Source organism: Sinocyclocheilus grahami, unplaced genomic scaffold (assembly GCF_001515645.1).
Source record: "Sinocyclocheilus grahami isolate Dianchi unplaced genomic scaffold, SAMN03320097.WGS_v1.1 scaffold215.1, whole genome shotgun sequence".
NCBI classification, from domain to species: Eukaryota; Metazoa; Chordata; class Actinopteri; order Cypriniformes; family Cyprinidae; genus Sinocyclocheilus; species Sinocyclocheilus grahami.
The window spans coordinates 311,255-325,373 of NW_015505394.1; the positions used below are offsets into that span (position 1 = coordinate 311,255).

Genomic DNA, 14,119 nt, shown 5'->3' on the forward strand with positions numbered 1-14,119 from the left:
TCAGGTTTATAATAGCATGGCACATGATCCTGATATTCGGCACATTCCATGCGTAATACCCTGATGTCAAACCCTGCTTCAAAGTCCTGACCTGCAGTCTGTTACCAAAGAGAAAACTTAACCGAGATTTATCCAAATTCTCAGCACTATATACTTTGCCTGCTCATACACTCAGTAAATGCATGTGCGCCCTAAAGGGGCATTATACTTCATGAATTTTGAATGTGTGGTCTGGATATCTTCATTAAGATAGGAGGGTTCTGGCGCCTGTGGCTGTCCAGGATGACGTTCTGTCACCTGATACCTAAACCACAATCTGGGGAGCTACAATCACAGCAGGATGTAGCTGAATTTCAATTGCAGTCTCACCATTTTTTCTTCTTGTCTGTGATTGTGTAAATAAAAGCTGATTTTAGTGAGTGTGTACATTCTTTCTTAGTATTTAGTCTATCCATCTGCTCATTTAGCTCCATATAAGTAAGTGAACCCTTAATCTACATAGTAACCTTCCTAGAATTATGAAATTTAAATGACACAAGTAGCTGATGCACCACTCCACTGTTGGAACATAAAAACTGTGAAGAAAAATCATTTTATCAACAGCAAAAAAGGTCATAGGATTTCCTCAGTCATCATATATTTTGTTTGTTTGGAGAGTTTTAGATAATGTGTCAACACAAAGTCTTCTACCTGCACATCCGAGTAACAAATATAAACTACAAACATGGAAGTTTCTCCTACACTGAGCAAGAGTTGTGTGTTGACATTATGGGCAAAATAATGTCAACACACAAGAGACAAAGGTCCTAGTTAATTTTGCCATGATGTATTATTATTTTAAACATTTAAACGAGTTGTATATCCGTGCGATTTTAAAAGAAGGAAAGACATCTCTGTTTTGCGTGCATATGTCAGGGCTAATATGACTGATTGCTAAAGACGTGTGGAGGATTGGGTGTCAACTCGCGCTCGGGTGACTCGAGTAAACGGAGTCTGAGCTGAATTATAATTCGCCTAGAACTAGGACATAGACAATGCCAAGCGCTCCGCCTCAGCAGAGTGCAACACAGAGGATAGAGCGGTGAGGAAGGCGCGGGGTGACCCTGAGACCTCGACACAAATGCGTGTGAGAAAAGACAATCTCTGTGATATCCCTCGCAAGGTGCCTCGTTTCCAGTATGTGGATTTCCCTTCTCTGCACCAGTGCATCCAACAGCTTTCTGTGCCTCCACCCAACGGTTGGCTGGGATCCTGCTCATTGACAAAGGCACCAGACTACAGGCCCACCAGTCCTAAGGAAAAGGTTCCCAAGTTTAAATATGTGGACTACCCATCTCTCTACCACTGCATTCAGCAGCTGTCCGTACCTCCATTAGAAAGCTGGAGCGCAGGGCTGGTCAGGTTTAATGCAGAGGGGAAACAGGACGACTCTGGGACTGTGAAGAATAACCTAAGGAATGAGGCAGGAGATCAAAACAACGAGAACAGGAATAGAGTTACTGCATTTTCTTTCCCAAGAGACACACACACCTCAGTCTCAGGTAAGGAGGAGAGGCCTCAATACGACTACACCTCAGAGGTGCGACAGAAGTTAGAGAAAGGTAACGCACCTCTAAGGTCCTGTGCTACTAAACCAAAAGCTGTTTTACAATCAGATTGCGGATTCAGATCAGAATCTGGTTCTGGATCTCATAGCGATGCAGCGGTGGTGAGAAACGACAGACCGTCGGTTATTAACATGGTGCACACAGATAAACAGAAGCACTGGATAAAGGCAGATCACCTGGAAGAACAACTGAACTCTCCTGATTCAGTCAGACAGGTACCGTGGAATACCCTCCCCGAGTCAGTCTGCCCATTCTGCCAACAGATGTTCACAAACCCTGAGCAGTTCAGGGCTCATCAGCAGAGCCATAGAGATAAGGTGACTAATGTTAACTGTTAAATAAACCAACTATTTATAGACAAAGGTTACATCCAGCACAATTTCTCACTTTCTTTTGTGACATACGCAACTATATTCTCTGTATGTAACTTAAAGGGATAGTTCACCCAAAAATGAAAATTCTGCCATTAATCACTCACTCTCATGTTGTTCCAAACCCATAAGACCTTCATTCATCTTCGGAACACAAATTAAGATATTTTTGATGAAATCCAAGAGGTTTCTGATCCATAGACAGCAATGCAACTACCACGTTCAAGGCCTAGAAAGTAAGGTAATCGTTAAAATAGTTCATGTGACAAAAGTGGTTCAACCTTAATTTTATGAAGCTATGAGAATACATTTTGTGTGCAAAGAAAAAAAAAAGACTTGATTCAATAATTTCTTCTCTTCCGTGTCAGTCTTTAATGCGCGTTCACGAGAGTACCTCAACACACGCATGTGATCCTGCTGACACAGGAGCCATAGTTCTGACTTAGAACCCGAATGCGCTGCGCCTTGTGTCTTCTTATAAGCAGAAGAAGACTCACACTGTACATAAAAGTCTTCGTAAACATGTCTGCAGATTTCGACAGAGAGGATGACTTGCAATTTTTTTGCCAAGCCTTACGTATTCGAACCAGAATATACAGACAATGAACACGGAAGAGAAGAAATTGTGGAATAAAGTCATTATTTTTGTTTTCTTTGTGCACAAAAAGTATTCTCGTAGCTTCATAAAATTAAGGTTGAACCACTGATGTCACATGGACTATTCTAACAATGTCCTTACTACCTTTCTGGACCTTGAACGTGGTAGTTCCATTGCTGTCTATGCAGGGTCAGAAAGCTCTCGGATTTCATCAAAAATATCTTAATTTGTATTGCAAAGATGGACGAAGGTCTTACGGGTTTGGAACGACACGAGGGTGAGAAATTAATGACAGAATTTTCATTTTTGTGTGAGCTAAACTTTTAAAGGGATAGTACACCCAAAAATGAAAATTCTGTTATCATTTACTCCCCTTGTAGGTGTTCTAAACCTGTATGAATTTATTTCATCTGCTGAACACAAAAGAAGATATTTTTAAGAATGTGGGTAAACTAAACAATTTCTGGTCCCCATTGCACCGTGTATATATATATACAGTATATATATACTTTTTTTTTCAGTGGGGATCAACAACTAATTACCCACATTCTTCAAATATCTTGTTTTGTGTTTAACAGAAGAAAATAGTTCATACAGGTTTTGGCCAAATTTTCATATCTGGGTGAACTATCACTTTTTTAGTTCCTTTTTAAGTAATTTGTTACAAAATTATGTGGTCAAATTTTTTTCTACATTAAGCTTCATTATTTCTAATTAACAATCACAATGTGTTCACAGAGACCAAACTGATGTGCAGAAGTACTGAGTGAGAACTGCTTTTGGCAAACAGTTAATGCCACATCATATGGAATCGTATCATCAGAGGCCTTCTTGTGTTGTGACTGGCAAAAGTTTTATTGCTGGCAGGACTATAGGGAGATCAAAGACACATTAAACACGTTTGGGTTCAGACCTTAGGGAGAATGCAAGACTTTGTCTTGACTGATGTTATGAAATCTAAAAGGCAGAACTGGACAGACCGAAACAAACAAGCATACAATATGCATGCACATACAGTACACTTACAAGAGTGCTGACGCACACACACACAGTATCCTATTCATGATTCAGAAGAGGTCAAAATCACATAAGGACCATCAGACATAATGGGGTTTCAGCTCAAGACAGGGGATTAGAGCCGGATTTATAGTCTCTTCCACACATATATCAGCGTGTTTACAGGGGTGGGTGACGCTCGATGGACTGGTGCATAAGAGGATGAATTTTATTACATATGTGTTCCCCACACTGTGTGCATAGTGGCAGGCTAAATATTTAGCTTTGGGTGCCTACAAAATAATGGCTATTGTTAATGTCGCACAAACAAACAGGCTTGTTAATAATGATTTGTTACATTAGCTTTTTATTGTTTTGTATTTTTTATGTTTTTGGAAATTAATGTCTAGTGGCTTCGAGCTAGTAGCTTTAAATCTTAAAAATGTACCACTTGTTTTCAAGTATTTAATTGTGAGTAAAGATTTTTTCATACAGAAATAAATGTTTGACTTTTCAGTACAGGCATGCGCTCTGCAAGAAAACTTGTTTGACAGGTTACCTCTCAGGTTCTTAGATGAAGTATTTATGCTTTATATAAACATAAGAGCTAATCCAACATCAACATCTACAGTAGCAAAACTCACTATTTACATTTAAACCTTGAGTCTAAATGGATTTTTTTATATTATGAAATATGTATATTGACCTTTTGTTTATAAACTTTTCCAGGAATATAATGCATTTTTATTACAATAAAGTTCTGATCAGCTAAAAACATGTTTATTTTTTAAGTACTATGCATACATAACTTATAGCAAAGGTCAAGTATTTCACATTTGATATGATTTTAAAATTAGAGAGAAACAGTAACATTGTTTCTTTTATGAATCTCAGAGACAGTTTACGCACCCAAATTTCAATACATGTCTGCAATGGAATATTATGGATTATATTATGGACTGTATATTTTAATTCACAAATACGCAAAAGATTTAAAGGGGTGGTTGACTGTTTTTTTTTATAGGCTTGATTGTGTTTATGGGGGGCAGTCTAACATGTGTTAATGCTTCGTTTGTTAAAAAAACGCAAAAGGTCAAGTATTTCACATTTGATATGATTTTAAAATTAGAGAGAAACAGTAACATTGTTTCTTTTATGAATCTCAGAGACAGTTTACGCACCCAAATTTCAATACATGTTTGCAATGGAATATTATGGATTATATTATGGACTGTATATTTTAATTCACAAATACGCAAAAGATTTAAAGGGGTGGTTGACTGTTTTTTTTATAGGCTTGATTGTGTTAATATACGGTTTTATTGTGATTAAAGCTTTAATACAGTACAGCAACCACACGCGAGTCCATGTATAACGCTTCTCATAACTATAGTATGTGAAAATAAGTGTATTCACTGAGCTGATGATCTGAATGAGAGAGAGAGAGAGAGAGAGAGAGAGATGCAGAGCGTGTGCAGAGCAGGGCGAGGCCAGGAACAGGATGAGAACGCTGCTTTAGAACATTGATTTTCAAACTTGTGAATCCATCAGAATCGTTAGAAGACAGAATCACGATTCATATATGAATAGATTTTTGCGTGCACCTGTAGTTTTCTCTTCCTCTTCTCTAAAGCAGGGCAGCATGGCCTCGCCCCCTTTGCTGCGTGTTCCTGGAGGCGGGGTTTATGTAAAATTCTGGGTTCTTGACGTAACGGACCTGGGAAGTAACTCGTTGTAGTCCCTTACCAGTCGTTTTTGTAGGCATTAAACCGCCAGAATTTTAAAAGACAATATCTCCGTTTGCATTGAACTTTCAGCTTTGTAACTTTGCAGATATTGTTTATGATCAAACAGCAACATTTCACACTAACTAATGTTAAAAAAGTGAAATCGCAATCAACCACCCCTTTAAAATCACTAAAGGTTTAATTATGATGTCATGAATTTCCAGTACTTTCCAGAGCTCAGCTGTGGGGTTTCCTGTAAACAAATGCTGTCGCACGTTCATTCACACACAGAACAGATCGACAGCACAGCACAGACATTTTCGGTGAGGATTTTTAAATAATCTCACTCAAACAGATCAAATGAAACGTACTAGAAGAACCAGAAAAAACTGTGTGGTAGTAAACCCAAACAAGGAAGAGCTGAGAAGCGTGAGAAAGACAGTTATACAGTGGAATGGAAGAGGAAGGACAATAATGGGAACTGGTATTTGTTATTTATTAACCATTTTTACATTTTGAATGGCAAATTATTAATACATTTGTTTATAAATATATTCACAACCATTGAAAAATGACTTTCACTTTCACTTTGTCCTGAGAATACTATGACGCATCATGCCTAATCAATGCTTCAGTTACTCTTATTGCACATTTCACGTTATAATGCTCAAAAAACGTCCAATTATTATTCTGTAGGAAATTCACAGGTGTACGATTTGACTGATGATCTCAGCCAGGAGGGAAGTGTTTTAAAGGTGAGAATACTTTTACGTTGAATACATTCTTGGCTTGTAACTACGATGTTGCATCATTAAATATACAAAAGATCCTTAAAAAGCTGCTTAAAAATAGCAGGTTACCATAAAGACAGTAATGTCTAATGGAGCGCTATTGCTGGCAGTGCTTTTGGTTAAATCACTGGATTAAACTGATCAAATGTGTCACTGTATCTTTTGTCTGTTGTGTGAAGGCGCTTTCTCCTCTCTCTCAAACTCAATCATTAATGAATAACCAATCCGTAAAGACTTCTGGATCTCAGGAAGATGGAAACAATCTAGATCCCACAAACACAGTAAGCACTGCATATCAACTTCATTGCATTGTCATCAACTTAATCTGAACCAGACTCAACATAGTGTCATGAAGTTGTAAATCTTTATTCATTTCCACCCATATCTTACATTTTTCCAAAGTGCCCGGTTTGTTTCTCTGCACTTAAACCTGCATATATAAAAGGTACTACTGATAAACTGCTTCAGTGCACTCGATGCCCAACCACTCAGCTCCTCTGTGGCTCCTGCCTTTACCCCTGCACTTCTGCTGCCTGCACCAACAAGCTGTGCCCCCTCGTCTCCACACTGCTAACCTGTGAATTGGTCTCAGATCCAAAGAGCAGAGTGCTTGGTTGTCCAATGTTCAGAGCCTGTCCCAAGTGTCATAATCTGATTATGCACGAAAAAGGATGCAAGTTTGTAACATGCACAATCACATCATGCTTTCACCAGTTCTGTTTCATCTGCTTGCGAAATGATTGTAGGAAGGATCATGCAAACTACTGGAATCTAACTTGCACAAAGCCGAGAGCAGAAAGACAGAGATTTATGTCACCACAAACCTGAACAGAGATTCCTCCAGGGTTGGACATTGTCTAAAATGCAAATGCAAGAGTTGTCATTTGCAATACAGAAGTAATCAGTAGCAGAATTAATTTCACAAACTCATTCAATATACAAAAGAAATAGAACATTGCACTGATCCCATCTTTCCCCTGTGCTTTGAATCTATGCTATCTATGCCTTACACCTGACTGACTTGGTCTTTGGTTAGCAGGAATAACAACTCAAGTAAACTTCAATAAAGTACAGGATAATGTAGTTAATTGCTTTTAGATTGGTATAAAACTTGTTGGATTTGTGCTGATCAAAATACAGAAGGGATGAAGTTGAGATGAAGTCTGAGCACTGAAACATAGGCAACTAAAGGCTGGAATACACTACACAACTTTTAAAATCTGAATGCTAGGGATCATACACTGACCAACTTTGTAAACAGTCACATACACTACCCGATTTCCTTTGAAATCTGTCAACTCAAATCTGCAGGCTGGCTCTGACTTTCTGCAACTAGCATCCACTTCTGCAGACTGTAAATCAGGGGAGAAATTGGGACAAAAGTATTGTAGTATATTCCAGCCTTTAGATTATTACATAAACCTTGGTCATTTTTTATCATCACTTCATCTCATGCTTTTGGCTATTTCATGTTATTCTTCTGTCAACCTCTCAGGCTGATAGAAAACTTTTAGTTAATACGGTTTTGGGTACAATACAAAATGCAAACTCTGCTGACAGTTTTGGATAACAGACAAAACAGATGTCTATTGACAGGATCTGGTAAAGAGACTGCATTCAGTATTCTGGTGTGGAGATTCAATCTAACTGTATTCATATTAAAGTCTTACACAACAGAGTATTGTCCAGATTCAGGGTCCTATTGTCAGGCACTTTAAATCTTAGGGAAAGAAAGATATTTTTAAAGGCATTAAGGTACAACTGATATCCATTTGACAGATGTGTTTATCCACAGCAGGGACAGTCATTTCAGGGATAAATCCAGGAATATCATCTTAAAGGGATTGTTCACCCAAAAAATTTAATTATTTTATTCACCATCATGTCCTTTATCATGTTAATCTTTGAAACACAAATTAAGATATTTTTAATAAAACATGTTTTGTCCCTTCACTGAAAGTCTAGGTAACTAAAACTTAGAAGATACAAAAAGGTCACAAGGGCATTGTAAAATCCATATGAATCAAGCCGTTTAATCCAATTCTTGTGATTAAATATATAAACGCACATACATAAAGCGCATCACATATGGTAAATATGGATGCTTGTGCATGTGTCACGAGCTACAACAAACCTCATTGATTCCCATGTATCACACACATTTTGAGCTTCTGTATTCACCAAAAGTGATGTCCAATGTATGTGTGTTGATCATTGTTGAGATGTAAATAAAAGGATAATTTTTTTAAGTGATTTATATCACGTTTTTATATTACATTTTAAAACTGCATTTTGGTTCTTGTAAGGTTTGGTTACCTGAACTTTTAATGGAGGGACAGAAACCGCTCAGGTTTCAAAAAAAATTAGAGATGCACCGATTGCAATGTTCTTGGCCGATTCAGATTTTTTTTGTGACCTGCCGATACTGATTTGTACCAATTCTGATTTTCTCTCTAAGAACAATAATTGACAGAATATTTAAAGAAAAATCTATGCAAATTTCAATGCAAAAAATTATTTACATAATAAAATAAATTATTAAACATTACAACTCCCCAAATCTGGACTAAGTTACAGATGTTCTCTCACTTAAACAACTCTCAAAATATCCATCTGCAGTGGAAACAGAAGCTGCATCGGAAGTGGCATTAGATGTATTTAAACAGACTGTTTGATGAAGCTGAGTTGCCATAAATGCATTTATACTACAAAATTTAAAAATGCATAAATAATTTTATAAGATTAATGTTTTACATATTTTTTTTAAACCTACAAATAAATGTTGGGAAAAATGCAATAATACTTTTAAATATAATCAAACCACCAGTAGGTGGCGGCAAATTACTGTTTTAATGAGTGAGTCCTTTAGTCATTCATTCTTTGGCTGCACAATAAATCGCATGCGATTGTCATGCGCATCTCGTCAGTAAAGCAGGTTCTGTGATCAGTAGTGAATCTCCATCACGTGCTTTCAGATGGAACGGCATTTACTACACAGAGCCGTAGTTCGCTGACAAGCTACACAATATCGCGTTCATAATCGAATGCGATTCAACTGCGATTCAACAGCCCTAATTCATTCAACCTATTCGTTCAAACAGCTGATTCAATCAGAAACGAGGCAAGTGACTATATTTATGAATGGGCCACTGAATCATTGACTCAATTGATTCGTTCAAAAACGTGGATTCATTCAGTAACGAAACACTGCTGTGTTACTCCGAGACACACTACAGTTCTGCTGTGATTTTGATCGGAACGATTTTCATTTGCAAAAATGAGCAAAAACAGTCAATATTGTGTCTAAAATGTAAGTCAATTAATTTTAACTTCTTGTTTATTGAACTACTATAGTATAAAATCAGTGTCACACTGCAATCATGTTGATATTGATATTCGGGGAAACATCTTGGCCATGTAATATTGCTTACCTAAATTATATTTTATACTTTTTTTTTTCTAGCGCAGTATGCATCTATAACTTTCTGTGAGTGCTGTTGCGCTCATTTGGATTTCTGCACGAGTCTCTCTCACACACTCATTTAGGCAGTGCAAGCCTCATCTGGCACAAAATAAATACATGTTTACATGTGGATGTATGCGTAAGTGTGACTTCAAAACAGACCGGCTCGGAATCGGCAGACTGACCGGCCGGTCACTGGGCCGGGCCAATCACGAGGAAAATCGGCTAATTCCAGTCCCAGGGCGGTCGATCGGAGCATCTCTATTAAAAATATCTTAAAGGGATCCTATTATGCTCTTTTACAAAGTCTTGATTTTGTTTTTGGGGTGTACTAGAACAGGCTCTCATGCTAGGTTGTTCGAAAAACACATTATTTTTCACATATTTTACATTATTGCAACACCTCTCTCTCCAGTCTGGCATGAACGGCTCGAATAGTTCCTGTATCAAATGAAGGCCCGCCTTCTGAAATACCAAATGTGCTGATTGGTTAGCTGGGCCAGTGTGTGTTGTGATTGGCAGCACTCGGCGCCTGGTCAGGAAATGTCATGCCCCTTACCACAGCCGCCTGCAAGCTTCAGTGTAAATATTGCGTCAAAATCAAATCAATTTGAGAGCGATTTAAAACCGGATGATTGTAACCACTCTAAGTTCGTCTGCCTTGGGAAAGCTAGCGTGTTTTCGACATAGTGATAACACTCGTTGCCTTCTCTAGTGCAGCTCAACCAGGTCTCGTCCCATTCGTCGATATTTGTGATATCACAAATCCCGGAAAATATGCGTTGTAGTCCAAACGAGGCGTTCGTTGTATTTTTTGAAAAGTGATTTCTGTTAAATAAAATATCTCCTTTTGAAGTGGTCTTTGAGCTTTGTAACTTTGCAGATCTTTTTTATGCTCAAACAGCAACATTACAGACTAACTAAATTTGAAAAAGTGAAAAAGCAAAAGATTAACCAAAGTCATTTGGAACAATATGAAGGTGAGTAAATTATTACAGAGTTTTCATTTTTGGGTGAACTATCCATTTAATAAACTTTTGGTTTCTGGGGTGACCCTATATTGGTTTCATCCTGCAACACAAGACTACTATAAATAATGCATTTATACAACTGTTGTCATGAACACTGATGGACCTTCAATCCACCATCATTTCGAAACTTTTTCCCACACTGACCACAAACATAAGGTTTCTCTCCCGTATGGAGGCGGAAGTGGCGTTTGAGTGTCAATGCGTGACGGAAGCGCGCGCTGCAGATGGAGCAAGTGTACGGCCTCTCCCCTGTATGGATCCTCTGATGGATCTTGAGATGGTGCTTACGGTTAAAGTCTCGTCCACACAGGCCACAACGATACAGGTTTCGGCTGGGGGGAAATGCATGGTGCTCAGGGCCATTGCGATTGTTGTTGTGGAGCTTTTGGAAGTGTGTTTGTTGGCCTGAGCTTGAGGATGACAGGAAATCAAAGTCTAGGGGCAGAGAAAAGGGAAAACTACATGAAAAAAACCTTGTATAATGGCATATACCCTTGCTTAAATTGATTAATTAGTCCATAAATGTACTCATTGCAAACTAATATCAACCCCACTTAGGTCTGTCACGATAACAACTTTTTGTTGTGTGATATATTGCCCCAGAAATAATTGCGATAAGCGATATTATTGTCATTTTAAAGACCATTTTATGCCACTGAATATATAATCATAATGTAACAGCATAATAATGCAAGAAGGCCTACACACTTCCAAATGACAACAAACTTTTAATTTTTAAGAATATTTAGATCATGGAAATTAAGTATCAAAATATTAGATGCCTTAAAAAACCTGAATAAATAGTAAATAAACATTTTCTAACAAAAAGTGCAAAGTAACAAGTAGAAAAAAGAAAAATGCACAAAGAACTTGTATGGAGATTTTTCCATCTACAGATTTGTCCCTGACCTTCTTTTCTCTGTAAATTAAGGGTGCACACTATTGCTGAAAAACACAATCACTACTTAGCAGTCAGATATTCGTATGCACAAAGACACAGATCCCTAAACAAGGCCATATCTGCAGATTAAACTTTTTTTGTAGCATTTTTTAAATTTGAACTAGCACCTCATGACTACACCACGTTATGTACAAGAAGCTGCAAAAGACACAGGCGCAAGTGGAACGTACAAAACATGGTGACATTAATTTTTAAGTAAATATAATGGGAGATATATTGCATCACCAAAAATTATTGAGGTCATGTACATATATTGCGCGATAAGTCGATATATTGATTATTGCGACAGGCCTAGCCCCACTAGCATGGAATATTACTTACACAGTACTTACCTAGGGATTGGTTGGTGTACTGGCAGTGCATGTTTGATTGGCAGCTCTCTGACTGCAATGGCTCAGGTCTCCAGTCTTCCAGTAGTCGAGACTGAGCCAGAGAAAGGCTGTCTGAGTTAGGCTCCTCCGCTACAGAGAGGGACACTTGGATTGGGTCACCATAAATCTCCTCTTTCTCTACCTTTACAGCCACTTCCATGGATGACTCCTCACTCAACAATACACTTGTGACTGTCCCAGCACATGCCTGCACAGTTTTGGTCATACTGTGTTGCTCATTCTTGATGTCTGAAAAGGGAGTGACTCATTAAGTTTCATCAATACGGTCCAAAACATGCACAGTAGATTAAAAAAATCGTGTTAAATTTGATTAAAAATGGCAGCTATACCAGAAACAATATGTTAGTAAACCAGTCTATCTGAACCATCAAAATCTACATTTTACCTTAAAATGTACTGATAACCACCATGATAATACAGGTGGGTACATTAGAATACCACATATTGAGTCAGAGTTCATCATAAATGGCCTTAAAACATGACTAATACTTATATACAGACAGGACAGAGGGTCATACAAGACAAAACACCATCAGGGCAACACATATGAAAATAAAGTAATGCTATAAATATTCACACAATAACAGAAATGTAATAAAACACCCTACCGCTGATAACAAAACCAAGAAAAAACTATACTTATAAATTACACATATATATATAACATGTGAAGTGACAGTAAAATTACATATAATGTGATTAAAAAAACGTATATGGTTTGGTAACCAATTAACAGGTTTTTACTCTAGCCTTTTTATAGTCTTCTTTCTGTGAAAGCTGCCTTTTTTAGGCAACTTGAAACTTGAACACTGTCATACGAGTGTAAATGGGTCCCAGCGCTACGACAGCACCACAGTTACGGGTAACAACAACCCACAAGGGTTATAAATGCACAAGGAAAGCGTAAACATGAAGCCAAAATGTGCCAGCTGTTACAGAGGCGGTTTGTTATTGCGAAATCATTGACAGTCGGTCGTTTTAAGTGGTTTAAGCCTTTAAACGCACGCATTTTAATCGTCTTCAAATATCTTACCATTTGTCTCATCTAATCTATAGTGTGTCGATTCTTCAAGTGAATCCGAGTTTAAAGTCTGAGCGCACGCGCCTCCGTGGGGCTTCCCATAGACTGATCCTCGCCGCAATACATTAGTTTCCTTGGATCCACACACCTCATAATCATGTTCCGAGTCCACGGCGGGCTCGGTTTGTTGCCCGACATTAAGGCTATTTAACTGTCGACAGCCGCGCTCAACCCTGCTGCAACTGATGGGAGGGCTTGTCACCAGCTGACTGCTACTACCGATGGGCACATCTTCGAGCCTCTGTTGCTGTTGATTCAAGCGACCACACACATTAGAAAGTTGTGTTTCAGCTATTTGTAGCCTGGACTTGAGCGCACTGTTGTCCTGCAGCGCCTCTTGAATCTGGTCTCGCACGTCTCTGAGCGCTCTGTCCAGCAGTCTGGTGATCTCCGCGACGGCGACCTCTACCGCGACACCGAGCGCGTTCTGCAGGGTCGCAGCCAGTTCATCTCGAAACGAGAACGAGACGTCAGCAATCACCGCGGGGGTCGCAGGACCGCCGTTTACCTCCATCTCCCTCCTCGTTTAAAATAACTTTTCGACAATATTCTAATATCTTACGAAGAGACGAAGCGACCCGCTCACCCGATAACCCTGCAGTGGCGAACGTTTAGTAGTTGGCCAACTAAAACGTTCCCTTCGTTGCGTGCAGTTAAAACAACGGAACATTTGTAGTTATTTGTACTTATTTTTTGTCGATCTCATTCAACCCTTCAAAAAACAAACAAACAAAATACATATAAAACACATAACTAACTGTTGTTAATACTGGTAAAATATCCAATATAAATTGACTGAACAAAACTCCGGGAAACACAGTAGTCCGCGTTGTATTTATGGATTTATTTGTCTTTTTATTGCACAATATAACGTTACATTGTTAGACAGGGAAGATACAAAGAATTTCTAACATTTAACATCTAACACAAATTGCTCGTTTTCAGATGAAATTTTAAGTGTCTGTTTCATGTTCATGTTGTAAATGGATTATGTGCATGTATTTTCATTAGCTGCCGATTTTGCATCAGCATTAATTCAGTCAGCATTAATATTCATAATTTCTTGATACAGGTGAAAACTGGCAAGCGAGTTTCGCCGTA

The 14,119-nt window shown here is 38.3% G+C and overlaps 3 protein-coding genes across 3 annotated transcripts; 2 read left to right on the top strand and 1 right to left on the bottom strand.

The window, feature by feature from the left end:
* The first annotated feature begins 666 nt into the window (after positions 1-666).
* Positions 667-4,296, top strand: LOC107596187 (uncharacterized). Its single transcript, XM_016286868.1, has 3 exons — positions 667-702; positions 1,025-1,924; positions 3,315-4,296. Exons 1-3 carry the CDS (start codon positions 667-669, stop codon positions 3,324-3,326), a joined length of 948 nt encoding a protein of 315 aa, XP_016142354.1. The 3' UTR covers positions 3,327-4,296.
* A 1,257-nt stretch (positions 4,297-5,553) lies between these two features.
* LOC107596202 (uncharacterized) lies at positions 5,554-7,934 on the top strand. The gene is made up of 4 exons (XM_016286882.1): positions 5,554-5,783; positions 5,996-6,054; positions 6,270-6,371; positions 6,493-7,934. The coding sequence occupies exons 1-4, from the start codon at positions 5,660-5,662 to the stop codon at positions 6,916-6,918; spliced, it is 711 nt and encodes a 236-aa protein (XP_016142368.1). The 5' UTR covers positions 5,554-5,659; the 3' UTR covers positions 6,919-7,934.
* Positions 7,935-10,536: 2,602 nt separating this feature from the next.
* LOC107596203 (zinc finger protein 845-like) lies at positions 10,537-13,598 on the bottom strand. The gene is made up of 3 exons (XM_016286883.1): positions 12,971-13,598; positions 11,878-12,165; positions 10,537-11,019 (listed from the first exon to the last, which is right to left on the bottom strand). Exons 1-3 carry the CDS (start codon positions 13,530-13,532, stop codon positions 10,670-10,672), a joined length of 1,200 nt encoding a protein of 399 aa, XP_016142369.1. The 5' UTR covers positions 13,533-13,598; the 3' UTR covers positions 10,537-10,669.
* Between the last annotated feature and the right edge of the window lie 521 nt (positions 13,599-14,119).